This window comes from Mya arenaria, chromosome 3, assembly GCF_026914265.1.
Source record: "Mya arenaria isolate MELC-2E11 chromosome 3, ASM2691426v1".
Lineage (NCBI taxonomy): Eukaryota > Metazoa > Mollusca > Bivalvia > Myida > Myidae > Mya > Mya arenaria.
Genome location: NC_069124.1, coordinates 52,937,378 through 52,956,898, shown reverse-complemented (window position 1 = coordinate 52,956,898; position 19,521 = coordinate 52,937,378). Strand labels below are relative to the sequence as shown.

Genomic DNA, 19,521 nt, shown 5'->3' with positions numbered 1-19,521 from the left:
TATGTGCCTAGCATAAGTTGCTGTTATATTCGAAGCCGGACCTGACTTATTTACAAGATATGTGCCTAGCACAAGTTGCTGTTATATTCGAAGCCGTACCTGACCTATTTACTAGATATGTGCCGCACAATTTGCTGTTACATTCGCAGCCCGACCTGACTTATCTACAAGATATGTGCCCAGCACAATTTGCTGTTACATTCGCAGCCGGACCTGACTTATTTACAAGATAAGTGCCCCTGTGTACGGGGTTTTCAATCTGGGATGACAACGAGCAAAATACTTTTTTATCATTTCGAAATTGACAGTTCGTTGTGGAAAGATTTATATTGAACGAAGAGTTAAGCATTGCAAGAATAATTTATGCCTGCTGAAGGTTTGGCATCCCTACTCTTTTCACATTATTCATATCACTCTTTGCGTTTGAATCTATGAAAAAGTATTGCGTAGACGTATATCGCATATTTTATCCAGGCGAAGGTCAAAATCTATAACGATTTAACAGAAAATAAACAGAATGAATTGCGTCATATAACACATTACATTTTCGAGAGGAGAGACCGTTCCCATAAAAAGGGTGGCGGACTTTTAGTCTATATACAAGATCATATAAGCTATAATAGACGACATGATATAGAGTATGCTGATATTGAATCGATTTGGTTAGAAATAATTGGAAAACAATGTAAATCGTTTTTAGTAAATTTTGTTTATCGTCCCCCAAACTCGAGTCAAATGCGGATTGACATGTATGACTCACAAGGGGACATTGCCGATACTAGTAAATTAATGTAGAGTATTATATTCTTGGTGATTTTAACATTAATCACTTTAGTGATAAAAAATACGACAATACTAAATGGTCTCACTTTACAGTGAAATACGAATTGAAAAATATCGTTACAACACCGACTAGGGTAACGAAAAAATCATCAACGATAATTGACCATATTTATACAAATTGTATTAAAAACGTGCTTAACGTTCATGTTACACCATTATCATTAAGTGATCACTTTCCAATATGTTTCACTAGACATAAGATAAATAATTTAAAATTTTTGAACGAATTGATCACAAACCGATATCTTACCGATGTTTTAAGAATTTCAATGAACAGTCATTTCAAAATGATCTTATTTCATCAGGAGTTGATATGATTGAAACAATAGTCAATCCGAACGATGCTTTAAATGTATTTTATTCTATTGTAAATCAAGTATTATCTAAACATGCTCCTATTAAGCAAAAAAGAGTAATACATGATTTTCAACCTAACTGGTTTACTGATGAAATAAAAACAATGATATTTGAAAGAGACGAGTACCATAGAAATGGTGAACACGACAAATATAAGATATTAAGAAATAAAATTACAGCCTTAATTAAAAAAAGTAAGAAGGCATTTTTTAATCAAGTGGTGAAGGATAAAAAGGATTCAAGCTTTATCTGGAAGAATTTAAAGGATATTTCTCATTTGGAAAAAATAGGAAGATAATTTTCCCGGAGCAACTACAAATTGGTGATAGAGAAGTTTCTGGAGGACTCAATATTGTTAATGAACTTAACAATCACTTTACCAATATATCAAATATAATAGAAAAAACGTCCTTTAAACCCGAACGTTTTAGTAAACTGAAATACGACCTAAACGTTAAATTAGGGCACAAACCGTTCGAATTGAATTATATATCACCACTTGAGGTAAAACAGATCATTGATAAACTTGATATAAGTAAATCAACTGGGATAGATAAGATTGGCCCAAGAGTAATTAAACATTGCGGTGACTTCATCACACCATGCATTGCGTCTATTATAAATAAGAGTATCATGAACGGAATATTTCCATACTCTTTGAAAACTGCACGTGTATTACCATTGTTTAAATTAGGATGTAAAGATGATCCAAGTAAATATCGTCCAATTTCGATATTGCCAACAATATCAAAAATATTTGAAAGGCACATTGCAAACCAAGTTCAAGATTACTTCAATTCTACAAACATTATACACACTAAACAGTCTGGATTTAGGTAAAACCATTCCTGTTGTACAGCGTTAACAAGTTTAATAGATGCATGGGTAAAAGATATTGACAGTGGCAAAATTGTTATAAATAAAAATGTGCTGTCTTTCTAGACCTACGAAAGGCATTTGATTTAGTGGATCATAAAATACTAATACATAAATTAAACTTGTATCATTTTTCTGAAAATTTGATAAAGTATTTTAAATCCTACTTATCTTATAGAAAACAATTAGTTAATGTCGGAAACATACAGTCTGTCTTGCTGCCAATATCATCAGGAGTACCCCAGGGATCCATTCTTGGTCCACTACTGTTTCTTATATATATATCAATGAAATTGCGCTTTGTAATACGAATATAAACATCGATTTATTTGCAGATGACTCAACATTGCATGAAATCGGTAGTAATATAAACACCATTTAAAGTAAACTACAACGACATCTTAATCTCTTTGTCGATTGGTGCCAAATAAATAACATGTCATTGCATCCCTCTAATGCCAAGTGTATGGTTATCGGAATTATATATAAAACAAAACAAGTTAGTAAATTAAATCTTACAATCGATGGAACAGCATTAGAAAATGTGACTGTGCAAAAACTACTTGGAATCTATATATATAATAACCTAAAATGGCGTCCGCAAATAGAAATTGTTTGCAAAAAATCAATTGTAAAACCTCACTTTTGAAACGTATATTGTCCTACCTCAATGATGAGATGAAACGTTTGTTTTACAATGCATATATTCTTCCAATTTTAGATTATTGTTGTCATATTTGGGGTAAAGGAAACTCAAATTACTTACATAAAGTTAAATCCTTGCAAAATAGGGCTGCAATAATCATTCTTAAAATTCCTAAACGATCATCTTTAATGCACATAAAGAACTTCAGTTTACAGACAGGTGTAAATATCACTGTGCAACCCTTGTCTATAATACCCTGAATGGAAAGGCCCCGAGGTATATGTCTGAATTGCTCATCTTTGCAAATAATGAACGCTATTCTCTAAGATCAACTTCAAACCAATATTTAGTTTTGATACAAACACCGCGAATTAACTATTTCATGGATTCCTTTTCGAACTACAGTATGAAGGTTTGGAATACTATTCCGGGTGAAATACGAAATGCAAAAAAGTTAAACACATTTAAGCATAATTACAAAGTGCACCTCTTGAAATGTGCATATCATTAGTTTCAAAAAGGTATATCATCTTTTCATTATCTTAAAGATGGAAATAACTGTTGTTTTATAAATTGTTGTGTTTTATTGAGTGTCTGTCGGCGTATACATGATGTATATTGAAATAACTTAAATTGTTATGTTAATTAAACAGGATTTGTATAGAATAATTACATCCAAAACATCAATGGTTCTTGTATACGAATGTATAAGTGCGATGCAGATGTTTTATGATTTACCAAATGCATTTTGTTTTTGTTTGTTTTTCTTCATTGTAAATATGATGTTGTTATGGTTGAACCTGTAATTATGTCATAATGCGTCTATACCTTCTCTAAATAAAGATATTATTATTATTATTATTATTATTATTATTATTATTATTATTTTCTTTCTTATTTGCGCAGTCAGTCACTCAGTACCTGAGAAACAGGTCACATTTTATAGATTATAGCTTAAGCTTGTAAGAAAAATTGGAGCCAGTGGAGCTTAGACATACATGATTGTATGTAATTTTAAAATCTGCAATAACAAATGATTTTGATCACTGTTATTTGCACACATATCAACTTGACAATCATTATCAACTAAGACATGTAGTGAACATGAAAATGACCTGCAGCATTTTGAACTTCAATAAATGTTTGAAAATGATAATTGATGTTTTGATTAAAAATATGATAATTATATATAAAAACTAATATTAAGTGCCAACATTTTTATGACTAAAGGGTTATTATTAAAGTATAAAGATAAACTTTAAAACAACAAATAAACAAAACAGTTCTATCTGATCTTAATTTCTTCATTACAGCAAAAATGGCTGACTTAAGAGACACATCAGAAGCTTTGGGGTTAACAACTCTTGATAAACATACCAATTATTTATATATATATATATATATATAGTATTTATGTACTGTGCTGTTTGTAGATTTTGTATGTTTCTTGTTTGTGATTTTGTGTTCTATGTCTTTGGCGTTTGCCCATTGCCACTAAACCGGGTTTATGTTTAAACGTTTTGCTACTGAGCATGTTTCTGTAGCTTTTTGCATATATATTGATACAAACACCGCGAACTAACTATTTCATGGATTCCTTTTCGTACTACAGTATGAAGGTTTGGAATACTATTCCGGATGAAATACGAAATGCAAAAAAGTTAAACACATTTAAGCATAATTACAAAGTGCACCTCTTGAAATGTGCATATCATTAGTTTCAAAAAGGTATATTATCTTTTCATTATCTTAAAGATTGAAATAACTGTTGTTTTATAAATTGTTGTGTTTTATTGAGTGTCTGTCGGCGTGTACATGATGTATATTGAAATAACTTAAATTGTTATGTTAATTAAACAGGATTTGTATAGAATAATTACATCCAAAACATCAATGGTTCTTGTATACGAATGTATAAGTGCGATGCAGATGTTTTATGATTTACCAAATGCATTTTGTTTTTTGTTTTTTGTTTTTTTTTTATTGTAAATATGATGTTGTTATGGTTGAACCTGTAATTATGTCATAATGCGTTTATACCTTCTCTAAATAAAGATATTATTATTATTATTATTATTATTATTATTATTATTATTATTATTATTATTATTATTATTATCTTTCTTATTTGCGCAGTCAGTCACTCAGTACCTGAGAAACAGGTCACATTTTATAGATTATAGCTTAAGCTTGTAAGAAAAATTGGAGCCAGTGGAGCTTAGACATACATGATTGTATGTAATTTCAAAATCTGCAATAACAAATGATTTTGATCACTGTTATTTGCACACATATCAACTTGACAATCATTATCAACTAAGACATGTAGTGAACATGAAAATGACCTGCTGCATTTTGAACTTCAATAAATGTTTGAAAATAATAATTGATGTTTTGATTAAAAATATGATAATTATATATAAAAACTAATATTAAGTGCCAACATTTTTATGACTAAAGGGTTATTATTAAAGTATAAAGATAAACTTTAAAACAACAAATAAACAAAACAGTTCTATCTGATCTTAATTTCTTCATTACAGCAAAAATGGCTGACTTAAGAGACACATCAGAAGCTTTGGGGTTGCCAGCAGAGGTGAGCCAGAGCCAGAGCAAGGGCCCTAAGATGGGGCGAATAATGGACTCTGTGAAGAAAGCCCTGTATATTATGGGTTCATGCCTTCTGGTATTTGCTGCTGCTCGAAATTCATTTCATTGGTAGGTACAGTACCAGGTAAATGTTGAATAGAATTATCGTTTTATTTTATTTTGTCACCTACTGTTGTGTTTTTTTGCCAATTGATTTGAAATATATATGTGTGTTCCTTTGAGAATGTTTGAATATTGACTGTTGTACAAGAAAATAAACACTTGTTTAGGTGAATGTAAAACTAAAAATACCTGTTATACCTGTATTTCAATTTCCAGGCAAATCCATCGTCTGTGGGGTGCCACGGGAAGTTTCTGGCAGAGCTGCTGGGATTACATGTACACACACTGGGGAAAGGAGAATGACTTCTGGTTCTGCTGTATTGGTAATGGATCATTTATTCATGGAGTCATAAATGATTTAACTAATTGTGAATGATTTCACTCTCTGAGATATATAATTAACTTTATAATAGTATTAAGTTGTCTGTTTATGGAAGAAAAAATGTCCAGGTAATGCCTTCCAGGTGTCTTTGTTGGTATTTAAAAGCTCTTCGCATCAGCCTTAACCAAAAAAGGGTTCAAGATATTTAAATAACACCATTGCCAGAGATAATACACATACAGTAAAACTGCGATCGCTCGAGGACGCCGGGGACCGAGCCAAAACCTCGAGGGAACCGATGTTTCGAACGACCCAAATTTCAATTTTCCAGTTTGTTATGAAATATCTTTAAGTGTACGAGGGTTGATCTAGAATCACGTGGACTTTTTTTAATAATTTATATATCGTTGCACATACAACATAGAAACTTTAAATACAATACATATCACATATACGTTATATTTCCTAAAATTATCAGAGCAAAACATAAAAAATTCACTGAATTACAATCCATGACATGAACCCAACCGGCGATGTCCAATGACTTCAATCACGTTGCGCTCATAAAGCGTCACATTTTTTTCGAAGTGTTTCTCATCATCACTGACACACTTTTCATGGCGCATAATCCACTGTGTATAAACATTCGAATACATACCTCTAGAAAACGTGGATATCGCATTAAGCACATTTAGTGTCAGGTTTCATCGGTAGTTATGATCCAGTTCATAAATTGTTCACTTACTCAAGCATATCTTCGCAGAAATGTTTTTGAATCATGCACACGTTTTTCTCTCTCGTATTTTAAGTTTGAAGCCGTCAAACCGACTGTTTTAAGACACCGAATATGTGTTGCTTTGTGGAAATTGCTCATATGTTCAAAGGCTGTCGTATATTGAAAGTATACTAAATGTAAAATGTAAAAGATATATCGATAAATGAATAAATACAAATGTTTATTTTTTTACAAAATTGCCATATTGAAAAGCAAAGTGACAAGCAGGAATTCTTTTCAGAGATTCCGATGTTGGCTCGATATAGTAGCGCTTATTCATATTTTTATTACTCATTTAGATTTCCCACAATTAACTTCTCCTCATAAACTTCTTAAATGCCCTTATCAACTACTATCGGTCATGCATAAATGGGTTTTCACACCTTATCAAATTGCCTTTCAACTTTAATTGCAATTTTTACAACTTGCGAAAAATTTAACACCTAGCTATTGTTAGTTTATTTTGGAATAAAAGTGTGAAATTATTACCTCTAGGGAGCCATAAGGTTTTGTGCATTATTTATGCACTTGGGACAGACTATATTGCTCGACTCCTCGACATACTTAGGTTTCGATGCAGAGTTGGTATACTTATATGAAAAAAGAAGGAAAAATGTTTGGGACCAAGCTCCAGCCTCGAGGGACTGCCGGTTCCCGAACGACCGCTTGTTCGAACGACCGGAATTTTACTTTATGTAGAAAGACCCATAACTCTGTTTTATATTTTACAGTTCAGGGCTTACATTAAGAATTTGAAAGTGAAAGTTTGAGCTTCCTTGTCATCAGCTTTAGAAGTTTTTCTCTCAAACATAGAAGTTCAAGTCTAAGATTTTATTCATTACTTTGAACTTCCAAGCTTTCTCCTTTGTAAGTTTTATCAGAAATCTTATTTCTTAGGAGTAATATACATCCAAACTTCCTTGAATGGCATCCTCGGCACTCTAGCGTATTTATAATGATATAGGTTGTGAATATGCTAAGGTGCCATTGATGTTTAATGGAAGCCCTGTTAAAATTTACTTTCAATTAAGTTAAGTTATTCTCTCTGATGACTGGAAAAAGACAAGCATTAGCATCTGCTTGTGCTGCCCCTTGTCTTGATTAAATAACATGAAATTGAATAGGGGAATGAATCGAGAGAATATTGAATCTCATCACTTCTCTGTCGCTGTCCTCATCTTTCTTCAACCCTAAATAATAAAAATGAACTTGTAAATCAAATATGAAACCCAAAACGGCAATAGAAGCATTTCTTCCAGCTGTTCAAATCCCTTTTACAATTTATAATGGATTTTCTTTTTCATTTTAGGAACATTTGTAGTGACACAAGGAGTGTTTTGGCTTGGCAACAGTTTCTTTATGCTGTTGGATGTCTATGGTGTGCCAGCATGTCTACTCAAGTACAAAATACAGGAGGATGTTAAAGTATATAATTTTACAATGTTATTTTTAGCTAGTCTGTTTTTCAAAGAAAAAAATAGTTTGGCTATGGCCATTTCATTAAAACGCTTTTTAACCTTGTCCATAAGTATTTCAAATGTGACAAAGCCACTCGTTAACCTAGGTTTAAGTACTCACTAAAATAAAATATATAGGGAATTTTCACTGAAACAAACAATTATCCTCTATAAATTTGCACTTATTCTTAAGTCAGTCCCAAGAAATTTGGTTAAAGCAGAGAGTACTGAACAAATAGTAAAACAACTGGTTAAAGATGCAATTCTGAAAATTGATTGAAACTTTGATGTACAAAAGTCATGTCATCGATATAACTGAGGTTTGAATTATGTAATTGAATTTTTATTGTAATTTACCAGGTGGAAATGCCGAAACTGTGGAAGGCAGTCAGACAGGTGGTGTTCAACATGCTCGTTGTGGGAGTGCCGTTTATTTTTGTGGCATCCTACCTCTTCCAGTTACGAGGAGGGTCGTCGACAATAGGCGGGGAGCTGCCAACGTTCACCTGGGTCATGCTGGAGATTCTTATATTCTCCTTTGTGGAAGAGTTCTGCTTCTATTACTCACATAGGTAAGACAGAGTGTTAAAGGATATAAGACGTCTGTGGTATACAGCAATGAATCTTATATTGCAGATATATAATCAATTTTAAATTTTAAATTTAAAGACCTCTTTCAAATGAAGGTTTTTGGTTATTTTAATCACTAGTATTCTGATTGAACATAAAGGAGATTGCACTATATTTTAATATAAATCATATTGTGAATTTCTAATGTGTAACAGATCTAAATAAAACAATATTTTTCCAGGCTGCTTCACCACCCTCGACTGTACAAGCACATCCACAAGCTCCACCATGAGTGGACGGCCCCCATAAGTATTGTTGCCGTGTATACCCACCCAGTGGAGCATGTGATCAGCAGCTTTCTCCCGCCAACCCTCGGGCCCCTCATCATGGCCTCACATCTTGGTATGTTGTTTAAGATCACTCATCGAATAGACGTTTTGATGAACACGCTCCAATTCTTGCATTAATATATGGCTAAAGATATGTTGTTACACATATATAAATATATATTAGTTCCAGAATGTGAAAAAGCTCGGTAAACAATTGACTAGACCAATGCTTGCGGGCATTTGATTATTTGTATAAAAATAGTTGAATTACTAGTTGTTGTTCAAAATCATCTATTTATGCTAGCATTGAATGAAGAAATATACACATGACTGAATTATCGATATGACTGATTAAAATGAATTTGTTAAATTATAACTATGTATTAAATCAGATAATGGAGCAAAACATTTTTAGAATTGTACCTCTAAACCTAAGTGTGCATGAGGACTTGGGTGCTGTTGTTTACATCGGGAGTTATGGTCTGTGTGGTCTGTGACAATGTTTGGTACATTGTGCAAAGTGCATTTTATAAGTCACGTCCGAAATTCTGATGTATAATGGGGATGTCTATGGTGTAGCTCAAATAGTTGAATTTCTATACTTGCTTGGCAACTGCGTGACTGTTGTTCAGCCTTCGGTTGCTGTTGACCACAATCCCCCACTGTAGCTATCATATCCACCCCTCCAGCAGTTACACGTGATACACAAATTAAAATGTCACATTGTCTGTATTTAAAAAAGAAAATGGTCTGATAGCCTTGGTGTCATCGTCTGCATTGTCAAGCAAAAGCTTTATCTTACCAGTAATTAAAAAAAACATTGAAGATATTCAAATGTAACTCAAATGTAACATTGTACCCATGCTGCCAATGACAGTACATGCATGCATAGCAAAGCACATAACTCTGGCACTAATATCTGTTAAATAATGCTTTTGTTTGAAGTTATTTTATTTCCCATAGATCGAATGTTTCATTTCTATACTTTCACAGCAACTGCATGGCTGTGGTTCATCCTGGCATTCCTGTCAACGACGATCTCTCACTGTGGCTACCACCTTCCTCTCCTGCCTTCACCCGAGGCTCACGATTACCACCACCTCAAGTAGGCCAAAGTTTTGTTTTAGCATATCATACATATCCTCAAGTAGGCTAAAGTTTTGTTTTAGCATATCATACATATCATAGTATTGTTTTACCATATAAGGAAATTGCAACAAAACATAACATCAGTATAGTAGAGGTGTGAAACTGCAATTTATTTCACTAACTGATCACAGAAAGCAGTGTTTTAATGAGTCATACTATATATTTTGATCTTGCAACGAAACTTTCCTGTTTCCTTTATGCTTAAGGGCAAGAAAAATCTTAATTGGGAAATTTGCGAGAAAAACAACATCATATGTCAATGCAATTTTGATGTAGTCATTTGAAACGAATTAAACCCAGTTCTATGAACTTAACTTTTAAAAAGCAACTCTGGAACCGAAATCTGTAAGAGCAGTGAAAATTACATGATATTTCCCCGAAGAAAACATATAAGAAATGATTAGACATTTTCTAGACATAAGCTTTCAAAGTAGCTGCTTTTAGTACTGTGCTTTAATTAACAGTTATTTGTCTGTACCCAAGTATGGATGTCCACGTTCTTTGAAAGCAATATAAGAAATGTTAGGTTAACTGGGTGTTTGAGATATGGGAATCAGCTTATCAAATCTTAACTTTTTACATATTGTTGTATTATAAAAATATCATGTATGTTTTTCAGATTCAACCAAAATTTTGGAGTGCTTGGTGTGCTGGACCGTCTTCATGGGACAGACATCCAGTTCCGTGCCAGTAAACAGTACCAGCGCCATGTCATGTTGCTAAATACGGTTCCCCTGAATTCCCAGTACCCAGCAGAACCCAAGAAAAACCTGAATAAGCTGGGAACCTACAACAACATTTAGGGTAGATTGGTTCCCCTTAAGAACCAGCAAATGCTATGATTATACGAGTAAATTGATGACCAGTGGTGCATTTGTCTGCATTATTGATGAACTGGTTTGACAATTTAACAGAGTTATTTTGCAAGGTTCATGTACCTTAACATTATATCATTAAGTATAAATAGTTGTTTTTCTGGTGGATATAAATCTGTGTTTATGTTCTCAGTAAATTGGACATATATTTTCTTTAAATTAGCAATGAAATGTTTGAAAGATATAAAAAAGGGGTATATTGTTATTGTAGTTTCTGTTGTTTTGAAATATTGTAGAACCTGTTGTTGACATTAGCCAGAAGTACAGTGTATGTCTCATTTAACTTTGCGAACACACGTGTCTGCTTAATAGAGTGTTTACAGTTACGTGTACCAGTCTCAAAGTCTCTTTAATAGTCTGCATACAACAACTACATATTCATTTGTTAACATCAGAGAAAGAATTTATATATAATAATATTTACTGTCTTTTCATAAATAATAGTGTAAGACAAATTTTACTTTAGTAGGCATTGGTCAATTTGGAATAAACTATTTAACCAATCTGTTTTTTTGCTTGACATAAAAGGGGCCAGTATTAATACAAAGATTTTGATTTTGATACATATTTACCAGGCTAAGAGGAAATGCTAAAACAGTTTCGAAAGACTTAATGGCTTTATGTGTATTGAGCAATGGTATACATGTATGTTTTGTAAATGTGACCATGACTATTGTATTTACTAGATACTTACATTAGCTATGCTATTATGGTGATCTTGAATGCCATGACTTAATGTGGTTTTACTTGCTGTTAGGATCTTTTATTTTCTCGATATAAGAAGTTGTTCTATTTAGTACACACATCCTTAACTAAAATAGTCTTATTGAATACTTTATTAAGTATGTTTATGTTTCATTTATTGCATTTTGTTTGACTATCTCTGTATGTCTTGATTTCTTGATCTCATTTTGCTGATGTTTTTTGTTAGCATGCTTTAGTTTAAAATCAATTACAATTGTATTTATGTGTCTGAAAATGTATAGAAAATCCTTGCTGTGTGAAATACATGTTCAAGTGAATCTCCTTTCGCTGCAATTATATTTTTTATGTGTGTAGATAAAACATTTATTGTTGTATATGGAATGTCGTCAAGTATTTCATGTGATTCGCCAAAAAAACATGTATTTTAAACAGAAGACATATATTTTCATCATATTTAATCTAGATTTGATATGTTGTTCACTGTTGCACTGTTTATTCTACACTTTTCTCCACATATTAGTCTGAGAATACATATAATCACATTTATAGCAAATATATTTTTCAGCAGGGACAGTTGACAGGATTGTTTCCCATTGAAGAAAACATCCCCTAGTCATATTATACACAGTGGGTATTCTACATGTATTTAGCATTGCTGTTTGGATAAAGGTTGCCTCACCATCATTAATTAAATCTTCGAATAATAGTATCTTGCCTTTACGTTGTGTTATCTTTTGTTGCAAACTAGGAGTATAACATTGATTGTAGACATTTAAAGCTGCATTCTCACAGATATACCATATTTACAACTTTTTTTAATATAAATATCTGCAGTCTAATGTTTTAAGAGCGGTCTTATATAACTGGTTTCCATGGATTTTCGCATAAATTGGCTCGTTCCAAGACAAAAAATAAAACGGATGTCAAAACGTTCAATCTGTGAGAGTGCAGCTTTAAAACAAATAATATACTTGATTTTTATTTTAATTCAAAGATGTTGATATTTGAAATTTATAACATTTAGAGGTGTACAAATGTACTTTATGTTGATGCTGGTCCATAGTTAAATATTTAAATGATATGTTCCATTGTTTTGGATCTGTTGCTTACCTCTTTAATTCTTAATTTGAGACTGCTTCAGGTATTGTAATTTAGTCTGTGATATGATGTTGTTGTGTTATTTGTGCTTTTATGCCGAGATCAATGACATCATCAGAACTCTCATACAGCACTCGACCCTCGACCACCTGAAGCTACTCACTGCGCAATAACTGTTTAGGAAGTACATGTATATACATGCAGCCTAATTCTAACTCTCCATGCAGACATCAATGACATCATCAGTGCTCTCATACAGCAGTTGACCCTCGTCCACCTGACATTACCCACTACACAATAACTGCTTGGAAAAACATATATATACCTGCAGCCTCCTTTTCACTCTCCATGCTGATATCAATGATATCATCAGTACTCTCAAACACCAGTCAACCCTCATCCACTAGATTTTCATTATCAGCAATTCCCGCCAATGACTGGAAAGTAGAAAAAATGGTGTGTGTTTTATTAAGTCCCCGTCCCAGTATCTTTTAGTAATGTAAATGTAGTTTGGGGACATATAATTAAATAACCAATGTGCCCAAAGGTTTGTAAAAATGGTAGAAGACATAAGATATTTTTTTGGTATCTTGATGTTTCTTTTTTCTTTAATCTCTTAATACAATTACAATGTATTTGTTCATGACGGTTGCTTTTTATCAAAGATATTTTATAGTTTTATTTTACAATAATAATGTTGGCTGGTCCATTTTGATCACGTGACTCTCCATGGTCACACAACATTGAATTTTTTTCCAAACTGACGTTGCTTGGAAAGTTGTGTTTCCACAATAAAAAAAAAACTGTAGCCAGAGTCATGGTTATTTTGCACTTAGAATGAATGATATCAACTACCGGTTGCAAGGGGCATCACTACCGTTTGCAAGGGACATCCCAACGGTTGCAAATGGTATCATTTGATGTTGCAGGGAGGGACGCTTCCAGTAACATGGATTCGCCAGCAGCACATAGGACTGGATGTTTCTGCCGCAGAATGCACATCATTCCTGCAAAACCAATACATGCAGAGCATCTTGTCCATTGAATTCCAACTTCTTGCTGAACTGATGTAGCCACACATTCTACAAACTACAAGAAATGTTTGATACGTAGTATGCCCAATGATTGGGGTTAAGAACAATACATAAAACATTAAACAGACTGTATGCACATGGGCCCAAACCTTAGAAAGTCGTTTCTTTGTAGATCTCTCTCAGCAACCCATGGTCGACTAAAGCCAGTATTAAGCCACATAACGTGTCTTCAACTGAAACCCCACATTGTTCTTATGATGAAATTGATGAAAAAAAGATTCGGACCCTTCATGGTTGCCGCCGAAGAAGCATTTCGTCCGAACAACGAAATAATGTCAACTCGCTTCGGTTAAAAACACTAGCTATCTGACACAAACTCCATAGATGAACTGAAATGCCACTGGCATTGGGATCAACAGAACAAAAGGTTTTTCAGTCAGAGGAAGTGTTCCGCCAGTAGTTTCCATGTATTGTTATAAAAATACAAAGTGAACTATCAAGTTCAACATTTATTTCTAGCTAATATGTTTCCATTAAAAATAAGATAATCCACTAGGTGTTACAAAAATTAAAACAGTTAACAAAATAAAATTTATAAAACAAAATGAAACTTAAACAAAATGAAACATAAGTTTCATTGCAACTGTTGTCAAAGGCAGCTGGTGCAAACTCTGAGAGGGGTGTTTGGAGTGCTTCAGGTAGCCAGTTGGGGAGACATTATGGTATAAACTACAAGAGATGTTTGATTATAAGTATGCCTTATGATTAAATTAGAACATAATACATTTTGTTTTACATAACACAACTATTAAACTGTAAGAACACAAACCCAAACATAAGTTAGTCGTTACTCTGTATCTCGTCATAGCACCTCATGGTCAACTGTCTATAACTGAAACCCCAATTGTGACAATGATGAAAAAAAAAGATTCGGAACCTCTATGGGTGCCTCAAAGGAAGCATTATGTCTGAACAACGAAATATTGTCAAGTCGCTTCGGTTAAAAACACAAGCTATCTGACACAAACTCCATAGATAAATCGAAATGCCACTGGCATTGGGATCAACAGAACAAACTGGGTTTTCGGTCTGACAGAAGTTGAAATACAAGCTGCTGGCAGTACCTGTGTCATGAGACAGGGTAAATACCTCAATGCATGGCTTGTCCCTGTAGTTTTCATCTATCGTTATAAACATATACAGTGACCTTTAAAGTTTAACATTCATTTTTAGCTAATTTAAAACTGTTTCTTGAAAATTAAGATGATCCACTAGTTGTTGCAAAAACTGAAAACATTAAACCAAATAAAACACATATTATATTGCAACTGTTGGCCAAGGCAGCTGGTGCAAACTGTTAGAGGGGTGTTAAAGTGCATCAGGTATCTTATATTAGAACATAATGAATTGCATTCTACATAAGACATTAAACATACTGTATGCACATGAGCCCAAATTTTAGATAGCTGTAACTCTGTAGATTTTTCACAGCAACCCATGAATAACTGAAGCCAGTATTAAGCCACACAACATGTCTACAACTGAAACCCCCAATTGTTCTTACGATGACTATGATGAAAAAGATTCGGAACCTCTATGGACGCCTCTGAGGAAGCATTTCGTCTGAAGAACAAAATTATGTCAAGTCGCTTCGGTTAAAAACACTAGATATCTGACACAAACTCCATAGATGAACTGAAATGCCACTGGCATTGGGATCGACAGAACAAACAGGGTTTTCAGTCTGAGAGAAGTGTTGACACACAAGCTTAGGTCAGTACCTGTGGCTTTAGACCTGTAAATCCTTGAATTCTGGGCTTGTCTCTGTAGTTTGCATCGTATTATTATGAAAGGACCTATTAAGTTGAACACTGATTTTTAGCTAAACTTCATAAAAATTCAGAAGATCCACTAAGATGCTACAGAAATTTAAACATTTAACCAAATTAAACTTATCTTTCATTGCAACTGTTCTCCAAGGAAGCTGGTGCAAACTGTGAGAGGGGTGCTGGAGCGCATCAGTTAGCCAGCTGGGGAGACATCACAGATTATGGTGACATCAAACATGAGCTACTTGGAGAACTAAGGAATGGATGAGTTGACTATGATGATGTCATTGAACAGTCCAGTTGTTGTATTGACCAAGGAACAGTTTAGCTTAAAAAAGAAATCAAATTTAAAAAAAAAATGTAAATAAATAAAAATACTAAATAGATAAACAAATGAATAAAATTGTATGAGTGACTGAACAAATACATGAATCATAATTATGATATAAGTAAAAAGAAAAGGTGAGTGAGTGAGTGAGTGAGTGAGTGAGTGAGTGAGTGAGTGAGTGAGTGAGTGAGTGAGTGAACGAGTGAGTGAGCGAGCGAGTGAGTGGTCGAGTGAGTGAGTGAGAAAGCATTTCGTCAGAACAACGAAATAGTGTCAAGTCGCTTTGGTTAAAAACACTAGCTATCTGACTCAAACTCCATAGATGAACCGAAATGCCACTGGCATTGGAATCGACAGAACAAACAGGGTTTTCAGCCAGAGGAAGAGTTAAAACACAAGCTGATGTCAGTACCTGCGGCTTGAGACTTGTTATTCCTCGAGTTCTTAGCTTGACCCGGTAGTTTTCATGTATTATTATAACAAATAAAGTGACCTATTAAGTTAAACATTCATTTCTAGCTAACCAGTTTTCATTAAAAATAAGATAATCCACTAGGTGTTACAAAAATCAAAAACAGTTAACAAAATGAAACATTTGTTTCATTGCAATTGTTGTCGAAGGCAGCAGGTGCAAACTGTGAGAGTGGTGTTGGAGTACACCAGGTAGCCAGTTTGGGAGACATCAGGGTATAAACTATAAGAGATGTTTGATAATTAGTATGCCTGATTAAATTAGAACATAATATATTTCATTCTACATAAGACATTAAAAAAACTGAATGCACACAAGCCCAAACGTTAGATAGTAAAGTGTTACTCTGTAGCTTCGTCACAGCAACCGATGGTCAACTGTTTTCAACTGAAACCCCTAATTGTTCTTACGATGCCAATGATGAAAAAAAGATTCGGAACCTCTAAGGGCGCTCCCAAGGAAGAATTTCGTCTTAACAACGAAAAAATGTCAAGTCGCTTTGGTTAAAAACACTAGCTATTTGACACAAACTCCATAGATTATCCAAAATTCCACTGGCATTGGGATCGACAGAACAGGGTTTTCAGTCAGAAGAAGTGTTGAAACACAAGTTGATGTCAGTACCTGTGGCTTGAGACCTGTTAATCCTCGAACACTGGGCTTGTCCCTGTAGGTTTCGTTGTATTATTATAATGTGACCTATTAAGTTTTACATTCATCTTTAGCTAAACTGTTTCATGAAAACTAATAAGATCCACTAGATGCTGCAAAAATTGAAAACATTTAACCAAATGAAACTTATCTTTCGTTGCTACTGTTGTCAAAGGCAGCTGTTGCAAACTGTGAAAGGGGTGTTGGAGTGCATCAGGTAGCCAGTTGGGGAGGTGTCAGGGACTACAGGAATGTCGAACATGAGCTCATTGGAGGACCATTGAATGGACGAGTTGACCTCTGGTTGTAGTGATGACCAAGGTACAGGTGAGCTTTATAAAAAAATCATATCAATATGAAAACATGTTATAAATGAATAAAAACTGATGAATGAAAAAAACAAATAAACAATTACATCAATTAATGAGTGATTGAACAAATACATTAATTAATGATTATAATAAATAAGTTGGTGAGAGATTGAGTGAGTGATAAGTGAATAAATACATGAATCAATGACTGACTGCCATATCTCTGCCGAATTAAGAACACTCGGAATGAGTATTACGACAAAGGATAACAAAGAATGTGAAGTTTTAAGTTGATACCTTAAATTTTATATTACATGTGTATGCTAGACAAAAAAAACTGTAACAATTAACAAAGGGCAATTATTAAAATGATATTGCACCTGGAGTTATGGTCCTTGTGCATGACAATTCTCCTAAATGGCATCCATTTGTATATAAAGTTTGAAGTCAATACATCCAAGATTTTTGAAGTTATGTCCCGAACAAAAAATAAGTAGAACAAGACAGTTTTATCAATAACACTATAATTTATATAGAAATGAACAGTTCACATTATACTAATTTGAACTTTGTCAGGCCAGGTTATTCAAGGTTTGTTAATTTATCAAACACTAAAGAGTCTAATGTAGTTTATAGGCATTGGTGTGTCCACGGCATTTTATTATATTTCCAAAGAAAGTATAATGCTAAGAAAATAATTTGGGACGGCTTAGCATACTAATTATGGCATGAAAAGATAACGTCACATACCGAGCCAGCATCCATGGCCATCACACATTAGTAGTGGTTCCCATGGACATACCCAAGGAAATGTCTGCATCGTAAAGAGCCTCAGAAAACATTTGGCAGTTCTTTGAAGCTGCAGGGCGCCAAAAACACGAGCATATAGTCATCTGGAACGACAAAAAAAATAAGATAAACTTAATTTTATGGTTATTATCAAAAGGAAATTGTATAAATAAAATAAAATAATAAGAACAAGAGCCTGACATGAACATGACAAATACCTTTCAGACAAGTTTGTATGGAGTTACCAGGCATTACAATTGAATAATAAGGTTAATGGAGCTATCAGAGAACTACCTTTATAAGTGAGTATGAGTTTCAATTTTAAACACTGCACTCACAGTTAGTGTTAAGACATCATTGGCGAACGAAACATCATTCCTAAGATTCCTACGTCTGGCCAAGATTTCACTGGTGGACAGGTTCAGGTAGAATAATTGTACGGCTTGCTGTGTAAAAGTCGCAAAGTAGTCCTCATTATATTTACCTTGCCCTGAAACACCAAAACAAAAACATTTGTGAAGAACAAATACATGCGTATGAGTATTACAATTTCCTGTCACGGTCCTTTTACAATCTTTACATTATTTATCCTTTAAACATTAAAGCAAATTCACAAATATATTTAATTAATCTTTAAGGCACTTAACTGATTAAGTATCAGTGTTTTATCATGTTTTTGTGAACGGGGCCAGGGCCTCCAAAATTGTGTAAAAAGCCTTAAATTGTTAATTTGTTTTAGTATATTTCAAACGAAGCAAAACACTTCTAAATACAGAATTTGTAGAGATTAGAAACGCATTTAAAATAAACTGTACTTGTTGACCTGTTTAAAAGTTGCGAGAGAAAAAAGAAATATAAAAACTAATTGTAATTGTTTTGTCCAATTTTTGTGGAAAAGTACACTTGTAAGGGTTGTGAATAGCACAGCAACTTGGTATTTGGACAGCATTTTTGGCCAGTCAAGCTACCTGATTCGAGCAATTTGGTCCCTAGGGTGATTTATTGGACCGAGAATCATAACAAGTGTTCTAGTACTCTATGATACACATAATAGACAAATAACCCACTTTAAGCCGTTTCTTTTTACATATTAAATATTTTAAAATTTCATACAATCTTTATCATTCACAAGTTATGAAGGTTAGCAGATTTCGGATTGAGACATATGTATGGAAACGAGCTCAGATCTACAAGATTCTTTCAATAAAACAACTGTATACGTCACATGCATGTTCAGAAGGAAGTTATCTCCAAGGTGCAATCGCTCAACAAGCACAAACTAGTAGCGTTTTCGCAAATTTCTTTAATATTTATGCCAAAAATACTGTTTATTTACCGACTCACAGATCCCGCTTTTTTGGCCAATCTATCAGTAACCTGAACCTGCTACCTG

At 33.7% G+C, this 19,521-nt stretch overlaps 1 protein-coding gene across 4 annotated transcripts; it reads left to right on the top strand.

Moving 5' to 3' along the window:
• Positions 1–286: 286 nt before the first annotated feature.
• On the top strand, positions 287–13,528 carry LOC128226580 (fatty acid hydroxylase domain-containing protein 2-like). Of its 4 annotated transcripts, none has more exons than XM_052936528.1 (8): positions 287–340; positions 5,266–5,440; positions 5,651–5,757; positions 7,841–7,956; positions 8,349–8,560; positions 8,800–8,960; positions 9,881–9,992; positions 10,656–13,528. In XM_052936528.1, exons 2-8 carry the CDS (start codon positions 5,271–5,273, stop codon positions 10,837–10,839), a joined length of 1,062 nt encoding a protein of 353 aa, XP_052792488.1. In that variant the 5' UTR covers positions 287–340; positions 5,266–5,270; the 3' UTR covers positions 10,840–13,528. The 4 variants fall into 4 exon arrangements, with proteins under 4 accessions (XP_052792488.1, XP_052792487.1, XP_052792490.1 ...); XM_052936527.1 differs by having other exon boundaries at positions 293–376; XM_052936530.1 differs by lacking the exon at positions 287–340 and adding an exon at positions 571–638.
• The last annotated feature ends 5,993 nt before the right edge of the window (positions 13,529–19,521 follow it).

Excerpts from the sequence above, each read along its gene's own strand:
- LOC128226580 (XM_052936527.1), top strand. Across the intron at positions 5,758-7,840 it reads CTTCTGGTTCTGCTGTATTG|GAACATTTGTAGTGACACAA; the intron begins GTAATGGATCAT and ends TTTTCATTTTAG. Across the intron at positions 7,957-8,348 it reads AAATACAGGAGGATGTTAAA|GTGGAAATGCCGAAACTGTG; the intron begins GTATATAATTTT and ends GTAATTTACCAG.